The sequence below is a fragment of the Babylonia areolata genome, chromosome 26 (genome assembly GCF_041734735.1).
Source record: "Babylonia areolata isolate BAREFJ2019XMU chromosome 26, ASM4173473v1, whole genome shotgun sequence".
In the NCBI taxonomy this organism is placed as follows: domain Eukaryota; kingdom Metazoa; phylum Mollusca; class Gastropoda; order Neogastropoda; family Buccinidae; genus Babylonia; species Babylonia areolata.
Window position 1 is genome coordinate 19,930,934 of NC_134901.1, and position 27,500 is coordinate 19,958,433.

At 41.4% G+C, this 27,500-nt stretch overlaps 1 protein-coding gene across 4 annotated transcripts in view; it reads right to left on the reverse strand.

Moving 5' to 3' along the window:
- Positions 1–14,845: 14,845 nt before the first annotated feature.
- The window catches only part of LOC143300157 (L-fucose kinase-like), a 68,320-nt gene continuing 55,665 nt past the window's right edge, over positions 14,846–27,500 (reverse strand). For all 4 annotated transcript variants that reach the window (XM_076613700.1, XM_076613702.1, XM_076613704.1 and 1 more), the window contains 6 exons: positions 26,053–26,190; positions 25,741–25,835; positions 23,443–23,661; positions 22,349–22,448; positions 20,876–21,099; positions 14,846–20,291 (listed from right to left, as the gene is read on the reverse strand). In XM_076613700.1, the coding sequence (XP_076469815.1) occupies positions 20,220–20,291; positions 20,876–21,099; positions 22,349–22,448; positions 23,443–23,661; positions 25,741–25,835; positions 26,053–26,190 (848 nt within the window). In that variant the 3' untranslated portion in view covers positions 14,846–20,219. The remainder of the gene's footprint in view (positions 20,292–20,875; positions 21,100–22,348; positions 22,449–23,442; positions 23,662–25,740; positions 25,836–26,052; positions 26,191–27,500) is intronic.

Below are 27,500 nucleotides of genomic sequence, written 5' to 3' on the forward strand. Positions count from 1 at the left end.
CCCCCCTCTCTCTCTCTTTCTCTCCCTCTCTTTTTCTGAAATTTAGGAAGTTGTCCAATATGTGAAAATAAGTGTGTTTACACAATAAGATATTGGTTACTTCTGAAGAATCGAGATGAATATGAAAATGCAGGTATCCCTTGACCAAACTGACATGAAATCCTGCAGTCATTTTTGTCTTCTTCCCTGACATGAAATGGTTGGTACGGAACATGATTTAATATTGCATGGTGACAGCGCGATTCATGAATGATGCGCCAGGATATTGAAGATGTTCACGAAGCCTTCCGTATTCTTAGGCAAAAACTGGAAGACGTGGTATATTCAAAGATGGACTGGTGTCACCAAAGACAGGGAAAGACAAGCGGGAGTCACAGATCATTTTAACCTTCTTGCATTCACATATGTCACAGTGAAACTGTTCATAGTGTTCCTCTGTGGGCAAAGTGGATGCAAGAGAGTTAAACTCTTTTTTCTGAGAATGAAATATACTTGTGCGACATTGATACATATTGCTTTAGACGTGTGATGCCTCGGGACGAGATTCAGTATTCCCACACTGAAAGATAATCCCCAAAGGTACAGCTGGTAACCTTCAAAGGAAAGACTGTCCTTTCAAGTAAATAAATGCAGTGGAAGGCGAGAATCCTCTAAATTCTTCAAGATCTCTTCCTAACCCACCCCGCCTCTCTCTCTCTCTCTCTCCCTCTCTCTCTCTCTCTCTCTCTCTCTCTCTCTCTCTCTCTCTCTTTCTCGTCCACTCCTCTTTAGAACTTCCTTTCTTCGCCAAGAACATAGATGATGCAGATAGAAAGGTAGAGAAATGGGAAGGAGTAGAGACAGGTTTTTTTTGTCCCCAGACTGTCTTGATGCAAAGCAAAAGAGAACTACTCAATAGGACTCACCTTACTTCAGCGAGGGGGAGAGGTGTGCGGGTTGTGTGTGTGGGGGGGGGAGGGGGTGTGGGGGTGTGTGGGGGGTGACAGTCCATTTCCGCAGCTATGATTTATGGACAGTTCCCATGGTAGTTGGGTTTTGTTTTTTTTTGTTTGTTGGGTTGTTTTTTTTTTGGGGGGGGGGGGGAGGGGGGGGAGTTGTTTTTTTTCATCGCTCAGGGGACAGGCAATTTACTAGGCAACACAAACCTCACCCCACCCCCCCACCCCCCTTTCTCTCTCTCTCTCTCTCTCTCTCTCTCTCTCTCTCTCTTTCTCGGTCGGCTGGCTTAGGGACATTGAGGTGTTGTTTAGTCCACCCCCCCTGTCAGATATAGGAGAACTGGTGCAGAGCTGGTAATGGTCTGGCATTGCCTGGGTGTTGTAAGCTGCCGGATGACTGGACTGGCGGCACTGGGGTTCAGCTCTAGGTTCAAAAGCGATCACGAAGTAGGTGTAAGTAAAACAAAATGGACTATAGAAAGTAGTACTGACAAAATTGAGGGAAGACAAACGGAGGAACTATTAAGGAGACAGTACTACCCCCCTGCCCCACCCCTTCCCCCTCCCCTCCATCCCGTCACACACACACACACACACACACACACACACACACACACACACACACACACACATCTTTAAGAAATTGCTTATATATTCAAATGATCAATATTACCAATATTGTGTAAACACAAAGAATGCGGCTAATTCCAAAGATTTTATAAATTTGACACAAACAGCACATTCAAGACAAATTACAAGTCTAATGTACATATTTCGTCTAAATGCCTTTCGTACAAAATTGTCTAAAAATGTAAAATCTATGTGCGGTAAACAAATAACTGTAAGCCATCTACTCATTCACTGTCCAATCATAAGACAATTAATTCCAAAAGATGTGGTTGATGACTTTTCTACCAATATCCAATGAAAATATTTTGAATGATTATTCATTGCCTAGAAAGTTTTCGGAAAATTTAAACTCCCGTTCTGTTGGTATCCTCCTTTGATGTATCTTGATTAATGTCGTTATTTGTATTTACATTGTTGTAAGTTAATACTTGTTGATATGCATGCACATATCCTCCCTCCTATGACACCTCATTCATTACACACCACAATCTCTTTAATTTCTCATAATATACTTTTCCTCTAATGCATACACTAATATTCACATGCATTCCCTTTCTTTCATCCACTACTACTCCTCTTTCTGTCTAATAACACTTGTAGTTAATAGACGTTAAACTGAAGAACACACACACACACGCGCGCACACACACACACACACACACACACACACACACACACACACACACACATTTTGTTATTGTTGTTGCTTTTTTCAGTTTAATTATAAGAATAAGAAAACAAGAAAAAAAAAACGATTAAGAAGTAGAACACTTAAATTTAGCAAAAACTGTTTCAGAAGGAAAAAAAAAAGTTTTGAGAATAAAGTCTTTGAATATTGTTTCGTATATTTTTTTTCAAGGTAACTCTGGCATTGTGCAATAAAAGGGCATCAACTGCTGATGACATTAACAATGGTATGGGTTCCCTCCCTTAAGCTATCACCCCCTCCCCCACTCCCCCCCACCCTCCCCTTACTCTCTCTCTCTCTCTCTCTTTTTCTCTCTCGGTTATTTCGCTCTCATATAATTTCTTTTGTCCAGCTATTTGTTTCTTAATCTGTCTGACCAAATTTGTCTCTCTTCTCATTCAGTATCTCATTTTTGTATACATTTTATTTACACATGTTGATTTGAATTTGTATCATTTTATTGCAGTGTTTTTATTTTCTTGCCTGCCTGTGTGTCTCATCTTCTCAGACTAGTTGTTTAGCTTGGCTAGGTCAGTCACCCATATATCATTTTTGTTACATTCTGCGTTTACTTCTTCTGTAAAACCCAGCATGTATATGTCTTCCCCCCCCCGCCCCCCCCCTTCTTTCTTCTAAGTGTCGATCCAATTAAGGACAAGAAGGAAAAATTTATTTTTTAATCTTATTCATTATCCTTTCAACTGGAAATAGTTCAGGAATTTTGATCATCATCTTGAAATGCTTATTCTTTCAGTTTCAAAAGGCAAAATATATTTGGAGGTGTTTAGTGAACATGTTTTTGTGTGCGTGTGTTTGCATGAGCACACGTAAATACCCAAACACACCAGCATGCGTGTCTGTGTGCATAGTGACATACAGTTCCTACACACATGCATGTGTGCACCAGTTTCACTTGTCCACCTTTTGACATTATTTTCTTTTTTAGATATATATAGGATTGTGATTTGAAAATGACCAGTCCTGTTTCTCAGTTTTACCTTGTTTTAGGTTTAAAGGGTCAGTATATCAGGGGTTCAATTTCACCGTTCAATATTTTGCTTGGTAACCGTATGAATGAAATATTCAGTTGCTTTCATTCATTTTTTCTTTGCAGTGTTGTTTGAGACTGACTTGTGAATACAGTCCTCAATAGTGCTGTTTCTTGATTGTATGTATGCAGATTTGGTGCGTGTGGGGGGAAGTTGGGGGTTGGGACCGTGTTTATGAGACTCTGTGTGTGTGTGTGTGCGCGCGCGTGCATGTGTGTGTGTGTGTGTGTGTGCCAGTAGTTTTATGTTTGTGTTACTCTCACATACATCTATTCTTACCCACATACATGCATACATACACTCCCTCTCTCTCTCAGTCAATCTCTCTCTCTCTCTCTCACACACACAAACCATTGCCATACACAATGAATACAACAAAGAAAACACAGAAAAAATAAAGAACTGTACCAAAGGTAACATCATAATTTATTTTTCTTTATAACTAGTTAAACAAATCAGTCAACCAAAACTGTGTCAAAGAGTATGATATGAAGTAACTTCCGGCCCTAATCAAATGGCTTAGACAATGCAGATTTGAACAAACCAATTTATAATATACATGTATATAATTTTCAAGGAGTGTGGATAATAGCAAAGCTATACAAATTAATACACTTTCTGGGAGGATGACATAAGGCAGAAATCGTAACACATTTTTATGTGGAGTGATGGCCTAGAGATAAAGTGTCTGCCTAGGAAGTGAGAGAATCTGAGTGTGCTGGTTCAAATCACGGCTCAGCCGCTGATAATTTTCTCCCCTCTGCTAGACCTTGAGTGGTGGTCTGGACGCTAGTCATTCGGATGAGACGATAAACTGAGGTCCCGTGTGCAGCATGCACTTAGCGCATGTAAAAGAACCCATGGCAACAAAAGGGTTGTTCCTGGCAAAATTCTGTAGAAAAATCCATTTTGATGGGAAAAACAAATAAAACTGCATGCAGGAAAAAAATACAAAAAAAAAGAAGAAAAAAAAGGGTGGCACTGTAGTGTAGCGACGTGCTCTCCCTGCGGAGAGCAGCCCGAATTTCACACAGAGAAATCTGTTGTGATAAAAAGAAATACAAATGATATCTTCCCTTGCTTGTATTCCATCCACACTTATTTCGTAACACACCAGACAAACAGACATTCAGAATATCCAATCTTATTTTGTAATGCATCACACAAGCAGACATTCAGAATATATAACTATTCAAGTCAAAAACACATAAGAAAAACAGGCACTCAAAATGTACCTATTCTGGAACACATCAGACAAGATAGCATTATAAATATAATATATATACATATACCTATTTTTGCAACACATTAGAAATCTACTGCTGGCATTCCAATTTCAATATATACTCAGTTTAAGTATTTTGCTGAACAACAGACAAACACAAACACACACAACATACACATATTTTGCAATACTCCAGAAAAGCAGGCACTGAAAACATACCTATTTTTTTACAATACATCAGAAAATTATGCACTCACATGTACTTATTTTTCAACAAATCAGACAGGCGCTTAAGTTGGCAATCAATATAGAAAAGGAGGTGAGCATTACTTTATGCAAAGCATTCTGAGCACTGCCCATGTGTTCATAATAAGCATGCATGCACACATGCGCACAAATTCGGGCATACATACACACACACACTCATACACATACCCTAAACAAAAACTGTTACAGGCAGAAACACAGAGAAAGTTTCAGTTTCAGTTTCAAGATAGTGTTAGAGCATGCAGACTGATTTGCACCACTCATGCTGTAAAACAGCGTGGGAGGTGGATGGGTTGGGGTGTGGGGGGATCTTCTGAAAGGCAGCAGCAGAAGCCTCACCTTCAAATAAACACAACATGCTGATTCGGCCTTGAGAGCCTACCCTCGGTTTGCTCAAAACATGAACATGAAAAAATATGACAAAATAAACAAATCTAGTAAAATCAAATACATTAATTGAAACAAACCATACACACACCCACACACTGATACAAGCACGCATCTACAGATTTATATCTGATGTTTCCCCTATTCTCTTCCCTTCTCCCCAAGGCAAATAAAGAAAAGAAAAATAGAAAGAAAAAAAATTGCAAAGAAATAAGAAAAGAAAGAAAAAGAAACACGAAATGACAAGTTATGTTACAATAAAAATTTTGAATCACTTGTGGAAAGTCATGTGTGATAAGGTAATCAATGGAATATCTGTTGATTTCTCTCCTGAAAATTGTATAGGCATACTGTAGAAAAAAAGGCAAACAAACTAATAGAAAAAGACAAAACGTTACATAATCAAACAACCAATACATTTTATATTAACTGTCAACAATAACTTGACCAACTGCTGACTGAATATAATGATAAAATGATAAAATTCATCAAATTAATGCCTTGTTGTAACTTATATGCACAATGTATCAGCATATATATACACACCAAACATAAACAAACAAATGAAATGGGCCTGATAATGGGAGGGGGTTTTTTTGTTTGTTGTTTTCCTTTTTTTTCTTCTTTTTTTAAAATTCTCATTTATGCTTTGAAAAATATACATCATTACATGCCATGCCAAACTGATGCTTTCTGCATGTTGGGAGTATTAGCATGCACACTCACCAGTAGCGCGACATGAGACTCCCAACTGAACGCAGAAACTTGAGAAATTATCAGTTTAACATGGTACAGTAATGACGTATCATATGACACCATATTCCACTCTCCAGTCTATAAATGGTTTGGCAGAAACGCACTGTGTGATAGTTATGATTAAGCAGATAAAATACAAAAAGAAGTAATAATTATGATTTAGCACCATTAGTTTCGAAGCAACGCAGAAATCATCTTCATGGAAGATCAATAAACATCAAATCCCTGAGAATGTGAGATGTCTACAAGATGGCAATATCAATCACAAATTATATTTGAAGTCATAATAAATACGTTCATTACTCAACTTTGTCCATTTATTCTAACGTCTCACTCATTGCTAACATTTTCCCCCCAGTTGTCTGTTTCCACACCATCTTTTGAAAATTTGGAAGGGACTGTCACTGTGTTAGTTCCAATAAGGCTTGTAACAAGAACACATCCCAGGATTGCTCAACATGGCACTGGCAAGTACACATTAGAAGAAGCATCAACTGAAAAGAAAATAAAAGAAAAGGTGGAAACGTTTTGCAACACACACACACACACACTTGCAAAAAACAAAAACAAAAAATCTCCTGCATGAAATGGTTCTACTTGTCCGAAAGTAACAAAAGTTTTTAAATATTGCCCTATTAACGTGAATCATATTCTTCTACAGAGGAATAGTCCATTGCCCATTCATGCATTCTCTGTGTCATGTGCTGGTACGCACACATGTAAGGTATATTTACATAAACACAGAAATTCTTTCAACTGCCATATGCCCTGTGATGAAGAAAACGTCAAGCTTTCATTCTCTGAAAGCCATTTTGGAAAATAAGTTCAACAGTGCATCACATCACATAACTGGATATGAAGACACGCATGTGACCCTCTTCAACGTATACCATCATATCAAAACAAACAAAGAAATTAATAACATTCTTGCAATGTGTCACTCTAAAGTTCTCACTCACACTGACTGTCTCTGACATTAGTCGCGGGGACGATTACACACAAAATGTTCTCTTTGGCATGCTCGACTGGTCTGTAAATCAGTTGTTATTGTACTGGTTGTCCTGGCTGGTATTGGCTCACCTCGTGTCGCCATTTGCGTGAAGCATTAATTCGACGAACAGCTTCTTGGATCAAACGTTGCTCGGCAAACAATTGCTTGAAGCTGAAATCTGGTGAACTCTTGGACCTTGATATATATCTAGCAGATGCCATCGTTGTACTTTTCTCACACACGCCAGAAGTCAAACCCGTATGTCTTCGTTCGGGAGAAAGTGAAGATTCACTTTTCGTCAATCCCAAAGCTAAAGTCGACTGTCCTCTCCTTGTTTGTTTACTATAGGGCATGTTTGAACGTTGTGTTCTGTTCACTTTCGCACGACTTTGTAAACACAGTTGCTCTTGCAGCTGCTCCGCTATCGTTGAAACTTCTTGTTCTGATGACCAGGATAACGTGTTTTTAAAGTCTGACATTGGTACAGGCATTTCCAGTCAATTCTTTTCTTCTCCGGAGGTCCAGTCCAACGTACGCACACGTGAATTTGTGTCTCTGCTCAAGCACGTTCGTTTGTTTACGCTTCGCTCAGCCGGCAATGAGTGAGTAGGCAATATTCGTTCGCTTCAAAAATAAATCCTCATGAATTACTTGCTAAATACGAAACGGCTACCTTGAAAAACATAAGTCATTCATTTTAACCAAACATAGCATTTAATGTTTTCAATGTTATTTTCTAATTCAAGGATTAATGTTATTATTACTCGCTGAAAATGTAAACAAACAGTATACATTCCTCCGCTCAAACATGTTTCAATAGGTCCAGCCGGCATAACACTGTGTGCGCATGACAGTAGCCGGCACCTTGCTTTGCTCATTTTTAAATGGCATGATCATGAAAGCAAACGATACGTGATCGCATGAAATAACTCCCCCACTTTTTTTCCCCCTGTTTCTCGCAAGTATCCTAAATTTGGGGGACCATTTAACGGAACAAATAATTCATGCATTTTAGATTTCAGGCACTTGAGAAATGATATGTCACGTGCGTGTCAGGCTTCAATCAAGAATTAGTAGGCCCAGCGATGCGAAAGCACTCAAATGGTTTCGGTTTTATGTATCTTTCAAAAAGAAATCAATTTGATTAGTAAAGTTCATCACTCAGGATGAAAATCCAACACTCGCATTTGGTGTTCCATAAGTTTCGAAATCTGTGCTGGGCCCTTAATTTATTATTTATTTATTTGTGTGTGTGTGTGTGCACACTTCCTATCTGGGTGAATCCACATGCAACTATCCCCCCACCCTCACCCCAATATTTCTTGTGACCCCGGTACGCTTGGTAATAAGACATAATATATTCTTTTCTGTTCTGTTCTGCTCTGTTTAGTCTCTTCTCACATCCTGTTCTCGTTAGTCAATAACTGCTGACTCCGACTGTCTTCATTCACTGGCTGTCCCGGCTCAGTCTGTCATTCAACCTATTCAGCGCATTCAGAACCCTGCTGCTAGGTTCATTCATAAATCATCTAGACACCAACATCGCATTGTTCTACTCATTTCAATAAATTAACCACGGCTTGCTTCAAACTGAACAAAGAATAAAATACACCTGCTCCTCGTCAGTCTCTTCTTCAAAGCTACGATCACAGGCTCGAGATCTGCTCCTCAGTACTGATCTCGGCTATTTGCACTTCTCCATGATCATATACATTCCGTCCAGGACCATTCGATGCTCTGCTGACACCAGGCTCTTTCGGAATCCTACTTTCACACATGACAAACAGCATGGCAACGAGCCTTTTCACTTCCTCAGCAGCTAAACTGTTGACTCGGAACTCTCTCTATATACCATATTCTTTCCGACACAGTCAGTCCATATAAAGTCTTCAAGTTCAGGTAGACCTGAATACATGATTGATCTCTTTACACATTATTGTTACAAACCTATCCCCTCGATCCTACCATTTAGGAATGTGTTAATTGTTTTCATCCAGATTGATTATATGATTGTAATGCCGGTGTGTGCCGGAGGAGGGGAGTGTGTGTGTGTGTGTGTGTGTGTGTTTGTGTGTGTGTGTGTTTGTGTGTGGGGGAAAGAGGGGGGAGGGGGTGCCGGATGGATGGGTGGGTGGGTTGTGGCGGTGTGTGTGTGTGTGTGTGTGTGTGTGTGAACAGACGCCGGAGAATGGAAGGTCGACTGATATGCCGCAAGAACGTGCACGCTGATTGACTGAGAATGTTCGGGACTGGTGACTCGTTCATAATTTTTAGTCTTTTGTCTACAACCAGTTTCTCAAGTTTTACATAGTAGGTGGACAGATTGAACATAATGACTCGACTGATGGAAAAAATGAATTGTACTTATTGGCATTAAGAGAGTTTCGTGAGCGTTTGAAATTACGGAGATCGCACTGACATATTTTAAAGAATGATGACGAGATTTACGGTCAGTGTCTGTACATGCTCCTTCACAAGGGACGAAGTCCTTAAATCAAGTTGTTGAATAAACCATTCGTATTTGTATTCGTCAGTATTCGTGTTCGTACTTTCTATGTCTCCCTAAGCTGTCTCTCTCTCCTTTCATGCTCCTTTAAATCAACAGTATTGGCACTGAGTCACATGGGGAGCTGAGGACGGGGGAGGTAGGAAGAAGACAAACAGACATACAGGCAGGCTGAGTTTGGAAAGAGCAGAAACTGTTCTACTGGTCAGAGCAATTGATGCCTTGTTAGCAGAAAATGTATGGAGTTCATGACCAGCTGCCGATAGCACTAAGCCTGTGAAGAAGTTTGAAGGCCCGCTTTCATAGTAGAATGCGGTGAAAAGGTGAAACGTCATCCGAGGTCATCCGCTGACCTCCTAGCTATGACCTCAGCAGACGACATTAACTGTGACCAAGTTACATCAACGAACCTCTGTGATGTATAAAATAACATTGTCAGCTTGAATGGCAACCGTTTCCATTAGAATTATCGCTGCTATAAAGTCATATTTTAGCATCCTAAATTATTGCACCTGTAAGTTTTACCGGCAATTTTTGTGCTTGTATGAAAGAATTATTATTACTGACTTGTAACCCATTTTCAGTAGATTTCGACTCATATTTTGTACGTCAGTTATTTTTTTCCTCAGTTTTGATGCGCATTCAGTCTGACTAAACGAACCGGTGCCACCATTTTACTTTTTTGTTTTTCGTCCCACAAACCATGGAAATGCAACCAATACTAGGTGCAATAATTAAGGACTATTTATAACACTGAGTCAAACTTTCCCCGCCACCGGCCGAAGCTTCAGTGCGGTGCACGGAGTTGAAAGTGTTGTGATGCATCATACACTGAATCCACTAAAAATAAATGAACAAATAGATGAATAAATGTCCACATCATGAATAATTCAGTTTACCGCGTACAAAGTAGTTTGAAAGTTGACACTTCCGTAACATCTTTGTTTTTATTTGGATGGAACACGGCTGAAATTCGAAGGATCGCTGCGGGGAGTGGGTGGGATCTCTCTCAGTCTCTCCGTCTCCCCCTCACACACACAAACTTGAACACACACTCAGCCCACGCACGGTGACATGTCGGCATGCACACACACTGGAACACACACACACACACACACACGGCCACTGACGCACGCCGCACACACACACACACATGTATGCAAACACATACATACTCACCGGAACACCCTCGATATTTATACAAACACACATAATAAATATTGTGTAGGCTACTTTCAAAATACTGCCTTACTACACACACACACGCACACACACACACAGACCAGACACACACACGTACACCACACACACACACACACACAAACACGACCAACGAAGACAAACACGCCATTTCCCCCTGTATATCATCACGGTTCTGAACCGTACGTTGTATCGTTCAGTTCAGAGCGTACTACTCGTGCCCTGGCCAAAACACTGCGAAAAGTGCAAGGCCACCACACCATGCATAACAATCTGCTGATACAACACAGTATAATTATATTATAGTGCTCCGTGTGCCTTGACCATCAACAGGGACAGATCGGTCAAGGCGAACCGATGGGCGGTGCTCGGGGGGTCAACACTGTTTGTAACCAATGGGAGAGAAGATTCAGGCAAAGACCTTGGCCTCACGGATTTAACAAAGCTCCTTGGCCCACTAATGTGTCCAGAATTGAAGAGAGCTGGCGTCAGTACTGACAGAGAAGGTCGCGTTGTATAATCGCTGACTGTCACGTCCGCCTGTTCGCATGCAGGCTCGCGCGCGCGCTTACACACACGCACGCACACAGACACACACACACAAGGGTGTGTGCAATTTTACACACACCGATACTACACACACGAGCGCGCGCGGCAACGCTTGTATGCGCCGGCACAGTCTTACACAAACACAAACGCGTGTGCGCACGCACCCCTCCTCCACCCCCAACCCCCAACACACACACGTCAGGGGTGCCGTGCCGTGCGCGCAGTCTTACACAAACTGATGCTAAACGCACATACACTGAGTACTGCACGCACGCAGTGCACACGCACACACACACGCACGCGCGCGCACGCACATAAATACACACAGTTACGCACGCACGCACACACACACTCCCTTACGTACACACAGTCACAACTGAGAAGGATTTGGCGTTGGGTGTGAAATAAAAAGCCACACGTGTTCCTCCACGCTTTGTTACGTTGTGGTTCTCTAGTCATTTGTTATCCGAAATGACCCTCCGATCTGCTCATGCATATTTTCACACACACACACACACTGAGTATACTCGGCAAAGAAGAAGGGTTTGGAAACGAGATGACACATGCTGCACTTGCTCTGCCACGTTTTACGTCACGTCTTCCTAGTCATTTGTAACCCTGAATGACCTTTTCTCTGCTCGTGCGCATTCATCTTCATCCACGAGAGAGGGAGAGAGACGCACAGACAATTTAGAACTGCATTGTTGAGTATGTGGAAGGCAGAAAGATCGGTTTGCTGGACAGTTTTGTCCCCAGTGAGGAACACAAAAAAAATCATTTCGTGTCACATTGCTGTCTTTCAAATCATTCGTTCACTCTCTCCACTCATTCATTCATCTGCACATTTAGCCTACTATAATTCATTACAAAGCATGCATCATTTTGATTCATGTTAACTGTCAATCATTTTTGATTGTCAATACCTGCATGGCTGTCAGTTCGTTAACTGTCTGTCTGTCTGTCTCTTTTCCTTACACATACCCCTCCCACCTCTCTGGCTTTCCTGGAGCACAGACATTCCTGTCTTTCAGTGATCCAAACGGAATGTGTGTCTTTATGTCAGGAATCAGATAGAGAAACACCAAGACGGGCAGACAGACTTGAGAGACAGACAGGCATGCAGGACGTAGGCAGAGACACAGACAGGATAGGTGTACATTTCTGTGCATTTACAGACAATAGCATTGTATCTTATCTTAGACAGAGATCAAACAGACAGGAAGATAGAGAGACTGACCGGAAGATAGCGTGAAAAGACAGGACAGACAGGATGACAGAAAGAACGACAGGAAGATTATCAAGAGACAGACAGATATCTGACTTCCTGTTTCCAGTAAATCTCACAATCCTTCATTCTGGGTCGAAAAAGAAACCACTGTTAAGCCACTAACTGTCTATCCTTTTATTGCATTTTCATAACAATGAATCAGCTTTTCAATTCTTTTAATTACCTCAAATATGGTAGTGCAGAACAAACATTAATGATCATTCACCAATCATCATGTGCACTTGTTACATCATAAGCACGGTGCCAGATAATCACCAGAAGATTATGCACTTCAAACGTAAAACTGCTTGGGTTATACAATCATCAAACACTTAACATACAAAAGATATGTAAAGCTGTGATTTTTCTATGGATGGAGTGGCCTAGACAATAAACCTGATGAATCTGTCCTGGAATTAAATAGTTATAATTTTTTTTTCTGTGTTATTTTTTGCCATTTTCATTCTTATCTCATTCATTTGCCATCATTATATTATACTGTATTGTATTTATTATTTTATTTTGCTTATTCATTGTGTGTGTGTGTGTGTGTGTGTGTGTGTGTGTGGCAGCAGCAGATTTTGAGAAAAAAATTCTTTTATCTATATTTACCTTGAAAATTTTTTTAATTAATATGGCACTTTTCAGAAAACCAAAATAAAATGAGCATATATTTGTCCAAAGGATTGTTCCACACTTATTTTTGATTCATGGATTCAAGGTTTCTCTTTTTCATAATTCATTTTGCCTGTACAAAGACAACACTAACATCTCTTAGTTCTCCAAAAAACAACCCACTGAAATGTTCCATGTAAGGCAAAGGACAGTTTTAAACTGCAAAACTTCATTGAACTGCATGTATACTGCAAAGAGCTATTGATGTCACAGTGTCACAGCAAATTTTGCCATTTCTCTTAGGGCCAGCTTGTTAAACCATTTAGATTCAACATCATGTACCTTTATCTGACCACTCTTCCAGGTAAAAAGAATTTAAACAAAAATCCTCACCAGAGATTAAAGCCATATTGCCGCAAAAAGCATGAAATAAATGGAGCAAAAGCAGGAAATGATAGTAAGTCATGCTCTTGGGTAAATACAACACCATGACAAAGCAATGTAGGTGAACAATAACACTGACAAACAACAACAACAAAAAACAACGAAAAACAATAAGGTTCCGGATTTACTTCTTGACAACAGCTTTCACAGATGTGTAAGCTGTGAGGAAATGTTAAGCTTTTGGTGACTTTAAGGTGAATGCTCTTGCCTTATTTTGGGGTAAAAGGTACCAGTACATGTTTGTATAATCATGCTCATAAGCCAGAGCAAGTACCTTCCCCCATTCTATCCCCACACCCCATCACACACACCCTTTCCCTTACTCCACTCAAGGTGAATAGGGAAAAAACATTTCCTGATATTCCCGATGGCAAATCTGTAGGCACATTACTTTTTTTTTCAGTTCACCAGATGCAGTTGATAAAGAAAAAAACTTGGACTATTATCAAATATTAAAATGTACAAGATTATGACATGATTAAGTATCCACACAGATAAAGTAACTTGGAAAATTGAATTATGCTTTCTATATTTTATTATTTAAAATCTTTCAAAAGAAAAGTTCACTATGCATGCACATCAGTCATCAACACATGATTTCCAAAATACTCAAAAGAGATATCATTTGAAATCTGCTCATAAAACACCCTGATCTGAAAACACATCTTGTCTGTAACCTCACTACACAGACACCTGGGATTTTCATTGTGTTTATCATTTGTTGCTTATACCCCAGCCGATCATACAGGACAGTATCAGGCCGAAAAACTGTAAATATTGGTCCTGTTGATTACAGTTGAACCTGGAAAAAGAAAAAGAAAACAATCCCACCCCCACCCCTGTTCCCCCACAACCACACACACAAACCCATTTGCAAAAGAAAGTAGGCAAGAATACAGTTATATTCATGCACGTAAACCCAGTATATACCTCTGACGTTAAGCATTCCATCAATTCTAATTCAGAGGATAACAACAAACAAAAAACCTAACCTGAAAATGATCATAGCATGTGCACTATAATGTGACTAAGCCGTCCCTGTCTTACTGCATATGCCATACCTATTCTGGAGATCCCATCCACCTCAACAGAGCATGCACTTCAGCAAGGCTTCATACTGGCATGACACTGGGAATTGATATGGATACTTACAGCTCTAAGCGCTTTACAAACATGGGGTCATTTACACAACAGGCTGCCTACATGGGTAGAGCCATCTGATGGCTACCACTGGGTGCTCATCATTCGTTTCCTGTGTCATTCAATCAGATTTCAGGCACGCACACATACACACTCAAACATGTAACATTTTAACACTTTATGTGTATGACCATTTTTTTTTTTTTTTTAGTTTATTTACCCCGCCATGTAGGCAGCCATACTCCATTTTCAGGGGTGTGCATGCTGGGTAGGTTCTTGTTTCCATAACCCACTGAACACTGACATGGATTACAGGATCTTTAACGTGTGTATTTGATCTTCTGTGTGCATATACACATGAAGGGGGTTCAGGCACTGGCAGGTCTGCACATATGTTGACCTGGGAGATCGGAAAAATCTCCACCCTTTACCCACCAGGCGCCACCGAGATACGAACCTGGGACCCTCAGATTGAAAGTCCAATGCTTTAACCATTCGGCTATTGCGCCCGGATGAAAGGATTGTGAAAAGACATTCACCTCTGTTTGATGTTCCTCCCTGAATAAGATCCCATTGCTGATAACACTTTGAATAAGATCCCATTGCTGGTAACACTTTGAATGAGATCCCATAGCTGATGACTATAGCAGTTTGAATAAGATCCCATTCCTGGTAACACTTTGAATAAGATCAAATTGCTGATAACACTTTGAATGAGATCCCATAGCTGATGACTATAGCAGTTTGAATAAGATCCCATTGCTGGTAACACTTTGAATGAGATCCCATAGCTGATAACACTTTGAATGAGATCCCATAGCTGATGACTATAGCAGTCTGAATAAGATCCCATTGCTGGTAACACTTTGAATGAGATCCCATAGCTGATAACACTTTGAATGAGATCCCATAGCTGATGACTATAGCAGTTTGAATAAGATCCCATTGCTGGTAACACTTTGAATGAGATCCCATAGCTGATGACTATAGCAGTTTGAATAAGATCCCATTGCTGATAACACTTTGAATAAGATCAAATTGCTGATAACACTTTGAATAAGATTCTACTGCTGATAACACTTTGAATAAGATCCCATTGCTGATAACACTTTGAATGAGATCCCACTGATAATAACACTTTGAATGAAAAATATCCGATTTTGTTGAACATTTGTGTTAGATATTTTTGGTTGGTTTGTGTTGTCAATTTATTTGTGCCATGTTAATTCTATTTATCCACTTTCAATATTACCTTCTTCAGTAATTGGCTTTGGCGTTTTTATGAATAAGAAATCATTATTGTTACAAAAGAGAAAAAATAAAAATAAAAAAAAAAAAAGAAAAGAAAAGAAGAAATATCCCATTGCTGATAACATTCTGAATAAGATCCCACTGTTATAGTGTTAACTTTTAGCCACCGTGCCTGCCAATACTAACAAGCACGTTTTCCCTTCCCAGCAGACATGCCTGCATCCTGTGGCAGGCAGGAAGAATCTTGGAGCCTGGAAACTAAGATCTATAATTAGCTGCCCTGGTTACTTAGTGAATAGTAGACCTTAGTTTGGATACTGTGTGGTAGGTGACCACAGCAACTCTACAACAAAGAAAACTGGCCAGTGTGTTCAGTCAGGAGAATGGGGGGTGGGGGTGGGGGGGGGCAGTACTGTCTCTACGCTACGTGCTTGAAATGATAATTCAAACGTATCATCATAAACAGTTAGTGACAGGTTTGCTCCTTCCATTGATTCCAAATATTGATACCGCTAATTACTGGCTGTGAACCACAAAACAAACGACAAAAGCGGCAAAACATGTGCATCAGTAAGGGACCGTTCACCTTGCAGAAGCGTGCAGGGAATCGACTCATATGCACTGTCCGCATCTGCTTGGCATTAACAACACTTTAAGAAAAAAACATTATCACAACTTCTTTCAGTCAACAATAGCATAGACAATGAAACCTGGATGCATAGGAGACATACATAAATCATTTTCAATACATACACAAAACCACAAGCGCAATGATGCCACAAAAACCATCACCCTCCACACACTGGAAATTTAACAATGGCAATAAACAATATGGACCTAAAGACTAATATTGTGCAAAAAACAAAAAAACAAACAAAAAAAGTTTTAAACTGTTAACTAGTCCTGAGCCTCATGTTCATTAACCCCTTGACTGCTGAATCATGGTGTAGTGATAAGATCAGTGGCAATAATCTGAAGCACGATTACTGCTTTTCGTGTACATTTCTGTGTGTCATTGACTTTGCTGAATGGAAGTATTTCCCAAGTAGAAGAAGTCCTAATGCAACAACAGTAACAGACATCCTGACCATGCAAGCTCTGTCTTATACTTCACTGTGTCATGACAGCTCTTCACTGAGGAGCACACTCATCATGAGCAGTCAAGGGGTTAATGATATAACCACAGTGAAACAACAAAGGCAGCTCATCCGTAACTAAGGTGCACGTTGCACATCCATCCAGTTCACAACTCAGACAACATGTTGTGGATAATGAACACACAAAAAAACAAGAGAGGCAAGGCCTTCAAGACTCACTTGTGACACACTTTTAAAAAAAATCCAAGCTTTTTATGTATTGAGTATAATTTCAAAATGTAATGTTTAAGATGAGAAAGATCAGTTTAAAGCGAATTAAGTCCCCTAGCATTAATTACAAAGTAATTTCCCTTTTTTACCAACTTCACCAAAACGTTTGCAAAATAAATAAAACTTCCATGCTTAGCAAAAGAAGTTCCTGTTTGAACAAAAAATGATAATAATGACTGCTCTTGTTGTTGGGTCAAATATCAGATCGAAGTGCCAAGTTTAGAAAATACAAAAAAATATAAATATAACAGTAAATGCAGTTTGCATATAATTAGGCTTCATTTTTTTTTTTTTTTTTTTTTGTGCCCATCCCAGAGGTGAAATATTGTTTTAAACAAGATGACTGGAAAGAACTGAATTTTTCCTATTTTTATGCCAAATTTGGTGTCAACTGACAAAGTATTTGCAGAGAAAATGGCAATGTTAAAGTTTACCACGGACACACAGACACACACATACACACACACACACAGACAACCGAACACCGGGTTAAAACATAGACTCACTTTGTTTACACAAGTGAGTCAAAAAGAGTCATGGTGTAGGATCAGTGAACACAGATATAATTCCACAATTTCATTCCCACAGGTGGAAAAGTTATCAACCCATTCAACAGTTGGGAGTTTACAGCCTTGCCAAGTTTCCCTGCCATACTGATGCAGAATAAAAGGAATGAACTACACAGAAATCGACTGGTTTTTCCCCCAAACTGAAACATGTGGACACAGCCAGAACTGTAGAAGTTAGTTCCCTTTGATTGTGGTTCATGCATGTGTAGGAATATGTAACGTGGCAGTATCTCCACCTATGGGACTGTGAGCATCGGTAGGCAAGACAGTGGGGAAGAGACTGCACAACTCCTCTTCACTAAAAAAAAAAAAAAAAGTCACCTGTGCTGGTCAGGCAACCAGGCTAATGTCGGAATCCACATCAACAGACAAGCCTGCCTGCCTACTCATCCGTCGGTCTGACGGGAGACTCCATCATCAGGAATATGTATACACAATTTTAATGAAATGGATTTTGATGCCAGAGCAGTGACTGGGTGCAGAGTTGAATGAGTAAATCTGTGATGATTCAACTTATATTTTTTTTAAGGCCACACACATGGAACTGCTGAATGTTTTTACCACCAAACTTTACCCCTAAAGTAATACCACATCATTCAACAATTCTCACCCTTTCAAAGATTATCCACTCATAACATGTCTTTCTCCTTGTAAATTCCTACCCATAATCTGTAGTATTTCTCCTTGTAATTTCCTGCCTATAATCTGTAGGATTAAAAAGGGAACTATGTTTTTAAAGAAACAAGAATGATAAGTTAATGTCAGGAACTGGGAGGCATTTCAACTTGGCCATTAAAGTAAAGATCTGCATTAGTGACGCAAGTCCCACTGCTGTTTATGTGGTTGGTGCATTGTCATTTAGCCGAATTATACCCAAAAAAACTCAATTTTGGCAACATTCCTTGAAACAGTCATACTGACTTTCCCCTCTTATCCCTTTTGAAAACACTGACTCAGTGCCCTAATATTCTAGCATTTCAGCTGTCAGTCAATCAAACAATGGCAAAGTGAAGGGAAACGAGAGGTGGAAAGATTTAAACAGAGGAAAAAAACAACAACAGACATCACAACACTGTAGACATAATATCACAAGACTGTGGGCGGTACTTCCTTTCTCCAAAACAATCAAGAGGCCAGGCAACATGGATACAGAAAAATAAAGTGTCAGTCTGGACTATGGCAAAGCACACAGAAAATCTTTTCACACCACCACTGTGAACACAATTAAGGCTCTGACTTGATACAACGTATCACTTTCCTATGGACTGGCAAATGTGAAAGACCTTAAATGTTTCGCTTGAGCATCTGCAAAGCGTATATAATCCTCTAGTTTTTTTTTTTTTTTTTTTTTTTTGTTGTTGCTTTTTTACGTTGTTTTTTTTTTTTTTTCTAACCAGAAATATAACCTGCTTTTTGCTGCTTTTTTCTTTGTTTCGATTTTCAGGATATGGTCTTGCAATTATCAATGTATTTTGCATATTAATGACACAAAGTTTGCAAAAGCAAAAGCAGAAACATGTTAACAAAAGTTAAGGCAATAAAGGCAACAACATCAGAAGCTGTCTGCATTTACCAGATGCAAGGCACTTCACTGATTCAAAGTTAACCAATACCTAAATGTGCTATGAACATGAAAAGAATATAAAATATAAAAAGAAATCCTTTCCTTCCACAAAAAGACTCACAGTCACCAAACTTTATAGCTTTGTCAGTCAAGAATTTGTGTGCACATGAGATTGTATGCAAGTGTGCTCATTCATTCTTGTGTTTAACGTCAATCCACAATTGTGATTTCAGACGGAAATCTGCTCCCTTCCTCCCTATTGTGAATGTGTGTGTGTGTGCGTGCACGTGCATGCATGTGCACGCGTGCATGTGTGTGCTTGTATGTGTGTGTGTGCGCGCATCCGCGCGTATGTGTGTGTGCACGTGTGCGTGCATGCATGTGCGTGCATATGTGTGTGTGTGTGTGTGTGTGTGTGTGTGTGTGTGTGTGTGTGTGTGTGTGTGTGCATGCATGTATCTGTGTTGCTTTGTACATGCATGCAAATACATACATGTGTATCCACGAGCGTGCACTTTTTCATGCGTCTCTAGCTCTAACAGTTTGGTAATTTTTTAATGATGCCTTCCTCATATCCCTTTCAGCAACTGCACAGAAGTGAACACCAGTAATGCAATCACAACCAGGTATACCCTCAGTTCTTCTAATGAAATGAACGCACCTCAGCACAACATGCATAACACTCTGTACCTATTCCGCCCACCCTGAACCTCTCGACACGATAACAACTCTTCCAATGTCCAACAGCAGGCTGAGGCTACCAAGGTCAGCAAGGAGAGAGTGTGTGTCCTGGTCAGTGGGCAGGTAAAGAGCAGGTTATGACTCTATGCTGACGGTCAAGCCTTTTGTGTCGATCGTGGCTTCGTAAACTCTGGCCTCCTCCAGACCCTGTCAATTGGCAGCAGCAGTGACACGCTGATCATTATCGCACATGTATCGAGAGGGCTGACAACTCTCATATATTACAATACATGGGCAGACACTACACACACAGGTTAACAACATGCATACGTTACACAGACAGACATTAGGCACACAGGTTAACAACACACATACATGAACACAGAGGTAAACTAGCACACAGGTTAACAACACACATACATGAACACAGAGGTAAACTACAACACACACACTACATACACAGATTAACAACACACATGCAAACACATACATAACACACACACAGATCACACACATACATACAAACAGAGGTAAAAAAAAAAAGCACACATACTGAGGTTAACAACACACACACACACAACCACACACACACACACTACTAACAACCACACACACACACAACACAAACACCACCCTATCCCCCCCCAACCCCCCACATTTCCTCACACATCACCACACACACCTGCGCCCCCCCGACCCCCACCCCCTCCCACCGCCCCCTCTCTCTCCCTCCATCTTTCCATCACTCCAACGACAACCACCACCACCACCACCATCACCCACTCACTCACCGTCTGCTTGGAAAGGACCTCAATGGCCTCCGCCCTCATGTTGCCGTGGCGCAGGATGCCGTAGATGAAGCCCCCGCCTCCGGCGCCAGAGGAGCACATGCCAAGCATGTAGGGTCGTAGGGCCTGCATGATCTGAGCGATGGTCTGGGACTCGCATCCGGGTGCCATGCGTTTCTTCATTTCCCAGTAGCGGGCTACGCAGTGTCCCACCTTGTCAAAGTCGCCTGCACACAATGAGAGAGTGAGGTGTGTTATGAGGGTGTGTGTGTGTGTGTGTGTGTGTGTGTGTGTGTGTGTGTGTGTGTGTATGAGTGTGTGTGTGTGTGTGTGTGTGTGTGTGTGTGTGTGTGAGAGAGAGAGAGAGAGAGTGTGTGTGTGTGTGCATACATTTCTTCATCTCCCCATAGTGAGTGAGTGAGAGAGAACACATATATAATGCTGGGGGCGAGAGAGAGGGAGAGAGAGAGCGTGTGTGTGTGTTTTTTTCACTTTAACGTCTATTCACTATAAGTGTTTTTAGACGGTGTGTGTGTGTGTGTGTGTGTGTGTGCGTGCGTGCGTGCGTGTGTGTGTGTGTGCGTGAGTGAGAGAGGGGGGGGGGGAGAGAGGGAGAGAGAGTGCATGTGTGTGTGTGAGTGTGTGTGTGCATACATTTCTTCATATCCCCATAGTGAGTGAGAGAGAGAGGGGGGGGGGGAGAGAGAGAGAGATTGCATGTGTGTGTGTGTGTGTGTGTGTGTGTGTGTGTGTGTGTAAGTGTGTGTGTGTGTGTGTGTGTGTGTGTGCGCATACATTTCTTCATCTCCCCATAGTGAGTGAGTGAGAGAGGGTTGTGGGGGGGCGAGAGAGAGAGAGAGAGTGCATGTGTGTGTGTGTGAGTGTGTGTGTGGTTTTGTGTGTGTATGTGTGTGTGTGTGTGTGTGTGTGTGTGTGTGTGTGTGTGTGTGTGTGTGTGTGTGTGTGTGTGTGTGTGTGTGTGTGTGTGTGTGTGTGTGTGCGTGCGTGTACATGTGCATGTGTGTGTGTGTGTGCATGTATTTTTTCATCTCCCAGTTGCCGGCCACACAGTGTCCCACCTTGTCAAAGTCACCTGCGTTGAATTGAATCAGGGAGTGAGGTACATCAAGTGCGTGTGTGAGTGAGAGAGAGAGGGGGAGGGGGAGAGTGAGAGAGAGTGAGAGAGAGAGAGAGAGAGAGAGAGTGAGTGTGTGTGTGTGTGTGATTGGGTATGTGTGGGGGGTGGGTGGGGGATATTCAGGGGTAATCAAGGAAGAATGGTGTGAGGGGTAAAGAATGATACAGACGTGTGTGTGTGTGCATGTGTGCGTGCGCATGCGCGTGTACGTGTACGTGTGTGTGTGTGTATAGGGAAGGGGGCGGGGTGATATTAAGTGGGAAATAGGTGAAGAATGAAATGAAAAATATAAATAAATACGCAAAATAAAACGAAACAGAGAGACAAAAAGCTCTGACCATCAATGAAGGCATGGGAACAGTCCTGGGCCAGCAGCACCAGGGCGTCCTCTGTGCTGACGATGTGGGGGTTGCGGGCGTACCAGTTCCTCACCACGTCCTGCCCACAGTACAGTCAGCAGTCGGCACGATGCCCACCCTCACATTCTGACCACACCATCTTCATCAATTTAAAAGTAAGATAAAAACATTAAAAAAAAATATATATATATATATATATGAATATACAAACACCAAGCACATACTGATCATCACATTCTGAACATACTTTCTCCATCAATTTAAAAAAAAATATATATATATAACATAAAACACACTGATCCTCACATTCTGACCACACATTCTTCTTCAATTCAAAATAAAACGAAAGAAAAATACAAACAAAAAACAACAACAACAAAAAATAGTCCTCACATTTTGATGACCAGACTCTTGATCAATTCAACACCAAACATAAAAACAAAAATGAACAATGTAAACAAACAAAACAACAAAAAAAACACACTGATCCTCACCTTCTGATCACAGATTTTTTTCATCAATCAAAAACAATAAACAAAACAAAACAAAATTGTCATGTGATCTTTACATGTCAAGCGATGATAAAACGATTGTTTCTGTTGCACCTTTCATTAATACACAATAATGCTCAATGTACATCTAATGAGTGAAACATAACAAACAGAAAAACATTACACATGAAAATCATAATCACAGGCAAAAAAAATTCTATTACTGCTATTCCATACGAACAACGTACTACAGTCCCTTCAGTCACTTAGTGAACTATACTAAGGAATAATAATCAACTTCTGTTTTTGTTTTTCACAAGCATTTTACAGACAGAAAATAAAAGTAACATAAACACAAAATGAATATAAAACCACACACACACACACAATAACACACACAACAACAACAACATCATACACACACACACACACACACACACAACATCACACACACACACACACACACACACACACAACAGCAACAACAACACACATTCTTATACACACACACACGCACAACAACAACACACACACACACACACACACACACACACACACACACATCACACACACAACACACACCTGCAACAGATTTCTCGCCAGCCGCGTCTTCCCGGTGTAGATGAGAAGCAGGCGGTTGTTGAACTCCTGGATGTTGTGTGCGGGGATCTGCAGATCCACCGGCTCCACGTACAGTGGCAGTTTTGCCTCCGACAGCCCCAGGTGGATCCCCCCCTTCAGCCCCCCGATCTGGTCCTGCCACCCCCCACCCGTCGTCAGCAGCTGCTCCAGGTACAGCACCTGTCACAGTTTTCACTTCCAAGTTTTGATTGATTGATTGATGTGGACACTTATATACCACCTATCCTCGGTCAGAGACCAAGCTCTAAGCGCTTTACATACACGGGAACATTTGCACCACAGCTGCCCACCTGGGTAGAGCCGACTGACGGCTGCCACTGGGTGCTTATCATTCGTTTCCTGTGTCATTCAATCCGATTTCAGACGCACACACATACACACTCAGACAGACATGTAACATTTTACATGTATGACCGTTTTGGATTTTTTTATTTACCCCGCCATGTAGGCACCCATACTCCGTTTTCGGGGTTGTGCATGCTGGGTATATTCTTGTCTCCATAACCCACCGTACGCTGACATGGATTACAGGATCTTTAACGTGCATATTTGATCTTCTGCGTGCGCATACACACGAAGGGGGTTCAGGCACTAGCAGGTCTGCACATATGTTGACCTGGAAGATCGGAAAAATCTCTACCCTTTACCAACCAGGTGCACCGAGATTCGAACCCAGGACCCTCAGATTGAAAGTCCAGCGCTTTAACCATTCAGCTATTGCACCCGGAAAACAACAACAACAACAACAACAAAATCAACAGTTAATCATCAAAGTATACAAACTGGGAAACCAGAAAAAAAAAAGTAACAGTCCATTATTGAAACATAGCAATTCTGGGACATCCCCCCCCCCCCCCCACCCCCCCCCCCCACACACACACCCCATCCCAAAAATTAACTGTCCATTATCGAAACATAACAATTCTGGGACATCTCGTGCCCCCCCCCCCCCCCCACCCCCTCCCCCCTCACTCCATCCCAAAAATTAACTGTCCATTATCGAAACATAACAATTCTGGGACATTCCCCCACCCCCACCACCCCAAAAAAATTAACTGTCCATTATCAAAACATAGCAATTCTGGGACATCCCCCCCCCACAAAAAAAAAGTAACTGTCCATTATCGAAACACAGCAATTCTGGGACATCCCCCCCCACAAAAAAAAAGTAACTGTCCATTATCGAAACACAGCAATTCTGGGACATCCACCCCCGTGAAAAAAAAAAAGTAACAGTTCATCATTGAAATATAAAAATTCAGGGACACACATAGTCAGCAAAAATCAACAACTCATCATCGAAAACATAGAAAAATCTGGAACACCAGAAAAAAAAAGAAAAAAAAAGAAAAGAATCAACACCTCATTATTGAAATACAGAAATTCTGGGACATCAGAAAAAAAAAAATCAATAGCTCATCATCAAAATACAGAAATTCTGGGACACACATAAACACCAAAAATCAACAACTCATCATCGAAATATGGAAAAATCTGGATCACCAGAAAAAAAAAAAAAAAAAAAAAAAAAATCAACAGCTCTTTATTGAAACAGAAACTCTGGCACACCAGAAAAAAAAAAATCAACAGTTCATCATCAAAATAAAGAAAAAAAAAACAAACAACCTTTAACAATTCATCGTCGAAATATAGAAATTCCGGAAACAACCTGCCCCCCCCCCCCCAAAAAAAACAACAACAAAAAACCAAAAAAATCAACAGTTCATTATCAAAATAAGAAAAAAAACAAACAAACCCTTTAACAATTCATCGTCGAAATATAGAAATTCTGGGAACAACTCCCCCCCCCCAAAAAAAACAACAACAACAACAAACAACAAAAAACATCAACAGTTCATCATCAAAATAAAGAAAAAACAAACAAACCCTTTAACAATTCATCATTGAAATATAGAAATTCTGGGACAACCCCACTCACCCCCCACCCCCTTCCACAAAAATAGAACCCCCCAAAAAAAACCCCCAGAAATCCACAGCTGATCACTGAGATACAGACACCTGAAAAAAATAACAAAACAAAACAACAGCTCATCATCAAAACCATATAAATTCTGGAACACCATAAAAAAAAAAGTAACAGTCCTGGGAACCCCCCCCCCCACCCCTCCAAAAAAAAAGAAAGTCATCAGCTCATCATCAAAACATATAAATTCTGGAACATACAAAAAAAAAAAAAAAAAAAAAAAAATAAAAAAAAAAATCAGCAGCATAACTCACAGCGTGGATCAGCCCTTTGATGTCGTAGGATTTGCCCCCTGCAGTCAGCAGAGCTGCCAGCACAGCACCTGACAGGATGCTGCTGGTGCCCATGCCTGACACACACACACAGAGGATTACAACATCACACACACACACACACACACATTCACACACACATTCACACAACACACACAGACCCACACACACACACAATTACAATCTTGAAATACAAATTTTGACTTTGACTCACACAACACACACAAACACACACACAGCCATGCCCCCCTTGCCAACCCACACACACCCCTCTTCCCCAACAGCCACACCCACCAGACCCATGAGGCAGGTTGGACCAGGACTGCATCTCAAAGCCCCCACCAAAGGCCGTGGTCAGCTGCTGTGCCAGAGGGGTGGGGGAGGTCACGTTCACCATGTCGCAGCACACAAAGGCCGCCTTCAACAGGGATCCTGCACATCACATTGTAGTGTGTCATACTGTGCTGTACTGTACTGTATGTACTGTACTGTGTTGTACTGTCCTGTACTGTATTGTGTTGTACTGCAATGTATTGTGTTATACTGTACTGCATTGTATTGTATTGTACTGTATTTCACTGTATTGTACTATATTGTGTTATCAGCTGCTGTGCCAGGGGGGTGGGGGAGGTCACATTCACCATGTCACAGCACACAAAGGCCGCCTTCAACAGGGATGCTGCACAGGTCAGGACGGCAAAGTCCGCGGTCTGCCGCAGGGACCCCGCCGGTCACCACAGTTTCCCCTGGAGCTCCACCGGGCTGGGCCATGCCTGGCATCTCAGAGCGTCGAAGGTGGGGCAGGACTGCAGGATATGGGAGGGGGTCTGTGGGCCTGTGCCACAAGGGCACTGGTCAGTATTTGATATCTTCAGACGGGAGAGGAGCTGACAGTGTCCTGTTCGCAGTCTGAAGATTGTGACCCGTGCCGCTCTGTCCAGCTCACGGATGCAGTCTTTTTCGTCTTCCGTCCCGATGTCCAGATGTTGGCGCCAAGCTTTCCTGAAGCTGTCTCTCAGCATCGTCTTTGCCTCGCTGTAGGACTTCTTCTTCTTCTTCTTCTGCGTTCACTCATATGCACACGAGTGGGCTTTTATGTGTATGACCGTTTTTACCCCGCCATGTAGGCAGCCATACTCCGTTTTCGGGGGGGTGCATGCTGGGTATGTTCTTGTTTCCATAACCCACGGAACGCTGACATAGATTACAGGATCTTTAACGTGCGTATTTGATCTTCTGCTTGCATATACACACGAAGGGGGTTCAGGCACTAGCAGGTCTGCACATATGTTGACCTGGGAGATTGTAAAAATCTCCACCCTTTACCCACCAGGCGCCGTCACCGTGATTCGAACCCGGGACCCTCAGATTGACAGTCCAACGTTTTAACCACTCAGCTATTGCGCCCGTCGCTGTAGGACAATGGGTGGGCTGGCAACTCTAATTTGCTGCCTGCCTTGGATAGGCGGATATGGATTTGTCCGAATGTAGTGACAACTGTACAGTACAGTACAGTGCAGTACAGTACAGTACAGTACAGTGCAGTGGTTTTACTATCAAAGTGAACATTTTTTCTACAGAATTTTGCCAGGAACAACCCTTTTGTTGCTTTGATTTCTTTACATGGGCTCACTGCTTGCTGCACATGGAATCTCTGGCTTATTGTCTGAACTGAAAGACTAGCATCCACACTACACACTGAAGATCAAGTGGATGAGGAAGTAAAAATAACAGGATTTCCA